This window comes from Cucurbita maxima, unplaced genomic scaffold (assembly GCF_002738345.1).
Source record: "Cucurbita maxima cultivar Rimu unplaced genomic scaffold, Cmax_1.0 Cma_Scf00023, whole genome shotgun sequence".
Classification (NCBI taxonomy): Eukaryota; Viridiplantae; Streptophyta; class Magnoliopsida; order Cucurbitales; family Cucurbitaceae; genus Cucurbita; species Cucurbita maxima.
The window spans coordinates 395,217-401,266 of NW_019272039.1; the positions used below are offsets into that span (position 1 = coordinate 395,217).

General features: G+C 39.9%; 1 protein-coding gene across 1 annotated transcript; it reads right to left on the reverse strand.

The window, feature by feature from the left end:
- Nucleotides 1–771: 771 nt before the first annotated feature.
- On the reverse strand, nt 772–5,973 carry LOC111496878 (FACT complex subunit SPT16-like). Its single transcript, XM_023147421.1, has 2 exons — nt 5,660–5,973; nt 772–4,355 (listed from the first exon to the last, which is right to left on the reverse strand). Exon 2 carries the CDS (start codon nt 4,332–4,334, stop codon nt 1,110–1,112), a length of 3,225 nt encoding a protein of 1,074 aa, XP_023003189.1. The 5' UTR covers nt 4,335–4,355; nt 5,660–5,973; the 3' UTR covers nt 772–1,109.
- Between the last annotated feature and the right edge of the window lie 77 nt (nt 5,974–6,050).

Here is a 6,050-nt window from a genome sequence, read left to right on the forward strand (position 1 = left end):
ATTTGAGTTAAAGTCATGGTTGAATGCGTATGTGCAGTGTTTTCTTAACCATTAATCAAATGCAAAACATATTTTTGCAGGTATTTCTTAACCATGTTTCGACCCAACAAATTAATATTTTGACTACGACTCTCCAATAATATAGTTTAAATTCAGGAAACAAAAGACCGAGAGTTCCCCAAAAGAAGAAATGAATGAAAGGTCACTGTTTCTGTTTAAAAAATGTTGATAATATTGGAAACATGGAGGTGGGATGTGGGAAAGATAATAATGATGAATGTGATGTGGGAGGAATTCCAACGTCATAAAGATAATATAATATCTGAAGGACACCTATGCCTAAGCCCGAGATAATAATGATGATGATGATGAATGTGACGTTGGAGTGTGAAATAGGCGTGCCAGTGGCAATGCCAATGGCAGTGTCAGTGCCCAAGAAAGAAAAAGTGGTAAAGTTGAAACAAGCCAGTGGCCATGCCTCCTTTGTCTCAATAGCGTTGCGTTTTGGGGGACAAAACGGACTTCCCAACAATCCTTTTTGCCCCCTACTCTGTCAGAAATCCCAACTTCTCTTTCTCATCACACTCTGCCTATTTATTCAAACTAGGTAACTAAATGTTGATGATACTTAGTTGCTTACAAAATCAGGAATCAGAAAGGAATATGCTGGAATAGTTCACAATTACAGGAGGAATAACACTAGAACACCATTCTGTAACAAAGGGAAAGTCTAAAAAGAGCAAGGTCAGATGAAAAGAGGCAAAATAGATCAAAAGATCGATCCTCCCAGAAGTATGCTGTATATTTATTACCAAAAATAAAAGCCATTTTACATTGAACAGTAGTACTATCAAGAGGAAAGGCACAGATACCAGATCGCACATCAGCTTCTAGACTTCCATCTAAACCGATGCTAAACATTTACAGTGTTACTCATAAAACATACTACCAAATGAACATAAAACTTTTTACCCAACAGCTAAAGGATTATATTGCAACCAAAGCCAGGACAACTGAATTGCAGAAGGCAGAACTTGCTAAGGAACTAGATCTAAATCTAATCCACAAAAAGCGTTATATTAAAATAAAACAATGGTGTCCTACGGAACTCATCTGATCTTCGGCCGCTTGGGGACATTGCCACTAGGACCAGCTCGAAACTTACCATAAGTTTTCATCTTTCTTCTCTTCCTCTCTTCTTCACTGTCTGACTCATCTCCCTTTTCCCTGTCAGCATTGCTTGCTTCCCTCTCCAACTCTTCCCATGTCTTCCCTTTCTCATCCTCCGAATCGCCATCAGAATCTTCTTCTTCCTCATCCTCTGACTCAACTAATGATGCACTGTCGGAATCATCCTCTTCCGAGTCAGATTCAGGCTCAACATCTGATGGCTCATACCCCTTGTCTGATTCCCCAGAGTTATCCGTTTCAGAGTCAGTAGCTTCCAAATTCAAGAATTCCCATCCACCATCATCAATGAAGCTCTGTGGATCATCGGTTATTGTCTTTAGGATTTGTCGCCAATTCAAATTGAGCTTACTTTCATAGTATTTGATGTCTGTTGTGTCAAGCCATTCCTTGATACCATCCAGTGACGTGGAAGGGATAGAGTCAATCCGAAGAACATCTCGCTTGAAGTCTTTAAACACAATAGTCATGTCAAAATTCTTCTGTCCAAAGCCAACTCTCTCTAGATTTACTATTTCAATTTCACCAAGTGTGACTACAAGGAAAGGTGTTTCTGTAAGTTCAACCAAGCAGGTAGAGGTTGGGACAATAAATGCAGAAGATTTATAAGGAACTCCATGAAATCCAAGCTCTCTCAGGGGCTGATCAAACTCCAGATCAAGACCACTGAATTGGGGCTGGCCCCAAAGATCATTGACACGATTTACAAAGCTCTGAAAGTCCATGTTTATTTTATTCTTTCTGTCTCTCTCCCTTTGCTCTTCCTCTATCTCATCTGGGTCGTAGGCTGATCTCTTTCCACCTCCTATGGTCTGAGCAGATTCCATCACCTCGACATAGAACTGTACATCTTTGGTTTTCTTATTCCCCACCATTATATGGTTGTGAAGATGAAAATGAAGTAGAGTGATCATTTCATTCTCTGCTGGCTGGAAAAATGCATGTTTGACATTACCAAACATAATGTCCACCCGTTCCTCTGATCTAGTGGTAGCATAACGAAATCCATTCAAATGTGCTTCCAGAGTCCCAGGCAACTTCTTCACACGTCCACCAAAAGGGGGGCGAATCCAAATTTCAGGCAACCTAATTGGCTTGAAGCGATTGCCAGCTAACTGGAGCTTCTCCTGTGTAACCAATGTTGCCCTTTCTGCTCTCTCAGACTCCCTAGCAACAACCTGTCTCCGTAATGTTTTAATTAGCTGTACTACTTCACTGATGTGTCTCGGGTCTTTGGAGCGGAACGAAATTTCCTTCAAGTATATAGAACCCTGGAATTTCAATGAACTTGCATCGTGAGGACTGAAAGGAGTCCCAGGAACATTGAAAATTATTCTAATATAACAACTGCGGTTGGTGTCCTGTTGACTGGAGACAGTCCTTATGGTAGCAACATGGAAAGGAACCATGCTACCATAAATAGGCAAAAGTACAGTTTCATTCTTCTGGTCAATGTGAATCATCAGATCCCTCTGGGGAGGCAGATCATTTACATTCTTATAAGCAACCAAGTCTGCTGCAGTTCTCATAGAAGAACGATTGTCTCCAGCTCCATTTCCAACACCAGCTAGTCTCCTAGCAGTTTCTTCATTCTTCTGACGAGCAAGTTCAGCCTGATGTTGCCTTCGGAGCTCCTCCTTTGAGATCTCATGATTATCTGACCTTAAAGTTGTCTTTGAGACCACTGCCTCCTTTCCATTACCTTCAGTTTTTACCTTGGGTTTTTCTTCTTCCTCCTCCTCATCCTCATTAAATGAATATGCAACGTCTTTGATACTTTTAGAGCTTGGAGAAGTCAAAACTTCTGTCTTCTCTTTGCCTACAATAACTGTATCAGCAATCAATAATGAAAAGTTTTGGTTCTTTGTTTTACCAGCAGAGCTCTGCGATTTATCTGTTAACTTTAAGTTCTGAAAACCAAGTGAAACATTAAACACCATGCCGCTCTTCACTATGCGGTCATTTTTGGAATTAAGATTCAACCCAGACTCACGAAACTCAAGACCAATTCCTGTCCCAGCTGATTTAGTAAGATTGGGAACCAACTCTGGAGCTTCTTTCTCGACAACGGAAAGAGCAGCTACATATGCAGCATTCACCTTATTTCCAGGCCTCAACATACTGATGGCCACTTCTTGGGCTTTTAAAAGGACCTCATAAGCCTTGCTTTCCAGTGCATTAGCATCAATCAAGAAAGTTCTTGCAACATTAGAGCAATAGCTATTGTATCGGGACCCGACAGCACATATGATCACACTTGCAGGATCGTAATGAAGTAACTCATCATTGCTAGCAGCACTAGGCCTGAGATCAAACTCCCCTCCACTTTGAAATATTGGAGGGTAACATATGTCAACATTCTCAGTCTTTAACTTCACACCAGCTTTTGAGGGTTCCAGAATGGCTTTCTCAGTCTCGTCCATCAATGCTGAATGGGTAATTTTCTTCTCCTCATCAATCACATTTTCCAGCTTTGGGACCACAACTTTATTCATCACATTGACGGTTAAAAATGCAGCTTTCTTGATGTTCATGATTTCATTATCATCTTTGCAGGCAAATAAGTCAGATAACCCATTAGTTATGTCACCCAATTCAAAGTTGGCACTTTTTAGCTTCCCAGACCATGTCTCTAAGAGGTTCCCTTCAGGAGCTTCTCTAGCTATGTATCCAACTACTGGGTTCTCCAGCCCATCTGCCTTCGACTGAGCTCGAATGGCACGAAATATAGCATCCATTAAGGAAGAACCATCATCATTCTTTGCTTTCACATGCATAACAACATCTGCACCAACAGCATCTAAGGTAGATTTTTTTACAACGTCAAGTAGAGAGACCTTCTTTTGGCTACACAGAAAATGGATTTGTTTCTTGGTGAACACAATTATAGTCTCTGGGAACTCATAACCAAACAACCAGATATGCAGCGCTGAAGACTTAAGGTACCGCAGATCGTCAGATGTTGGAGGTGTCCCAATAGCTAGTACATCTGAAGAGCTCCACATATCAGATTTGTGTTCACCCCAATGAGCATATATAGCTTTCAGTCTTGTGCTGAAGTTAACAAGATCAATAGTATATGTATTCCCTGCCCCACTAGTCTTCCCATTGGGAGGTTGGCTATTACCATTTCTACGATCAGCCATAGAGATTATGCAGCCACAACACTGTTGACCAAAAGACCCCAACCCGGTTGAATAAGTCAAAAACGAAATTATTTTTTAGGGAGTTCACAAGAAAATCATAAAAAATAAAGAATAAATAAAGCTCAGATAATGTGGGGTTAATATTTAGGGACACACCTTTGTTTTTTAAGGCATAAAGAGTCGTGATTACACTTTAACTAGAGAAGTAAGCATAAAATATTTACAATGAAAGTTTATATTTCAAACTGAGCTAGATCTACAGTGTCAGGAAACACAACAGAATTCAGAGTGCAAACTCCTTGATCACAAATCATTTCCTTGATCCAAAGCATCACTTCTAATATCCATCTCATGATCACAAATCCTCACACAAATTTTTAAGTAAAAGTTAAAATTATTGTGGTCTTTCATAACCTCTCCTTGAGAAGAATCAAACAATTACTCCATAGCTGAACGAACAATTTTAAAAAATTGGTGCAGAGTACTCACAATCTGCACACATTACATTTTCGCAATCGATGGTCTAACACAATTATCCTATGAATAAATGGAGATATTGATAAATACACCATGATGGGGGGGGGCGGGGTGTTGGTGGTGGACTAAACTGAATTAACAACGCTGAGAAAAAGAAAATCTCAAATTCACACTTCAGTTAGCTGTAAAACTAAAACTCATATGACCGTGCTCAAGCATACAGTTCTGATCATAAATTTTTTCTATTGTAATAAAGTGTAGCACTGACCAGCCAACATAACCTCAAACTGCCTGAACTGCCCACAAAACCCCAATCCCTCTTATTGCAAAACCAAAGGGACGAAACTGGCAAGTTGTTGATTGACAAGGCGAAAATGCTATGGATAAATATGGTCAAACCAATTATGTGGGGTATTTGGATGGAAAGGGGTCGAAAACCATTCGAAGACGATCAAACTCCTACAGGTTGGGTAGATTTGAAACTATCGTTAATGCGGCTTATCGGTGTGTTTTGACAAAATAATTTTATTATTAATCTTCCTCCGATACTAACTTGAGTTGGAATGCTTTTCTTTTCCAGTTCTAGGGTTTGATTTTAGAGCGGAAATTTTGAATTTTGTCTGATGAAGCTATAACTTCGTTACTTCAAAAAAATCAACAAAAAGTTGCGTTTCTTTGTTGAAAAACGAAAACAATAAGCCATATTTCAACCTAATTAAAGCCAAGAAAAGGACACAACCGATAACTTCTCCAGATGCCGAGACTTCAATCTGAATAAAAAACACAAAAATACACATGCCTTCGCTTAAAACATTGAGATGGTTTACGTGACAGTGGAAAAACCGCACCTGATATCGGAGTACTGGTGGGATGTAAGATCATCCAAGTCGTGGAAACTGAAACAGAGGCAAATGTGGCCAAAACCCTCAATAAATCCAAGCTTCGGCCGAGCGAGATATGTGTCTGTTAGGGATGAGGGTAAGATCATTGACGAGCGCGCGAGAGAGATGAGGAGAAGGAGATTTAAAGTTTACAGAGAAACAGAGATGAAAATGACGACCGACAGAGAAAAGTGGTGGGATTGGAAAGGATGGGAAGAGGACTGCAGCGACGCACAAGAGGGAGGGAACCGATGGCGGGTAGGCGGGCGGGGATTTTTTTTTTTTTTTCAATTAAAATTAAAATTTATCCCAATCTATAAAAATAATTCCAATGATAAATTAGGTTATTCCAAATTTA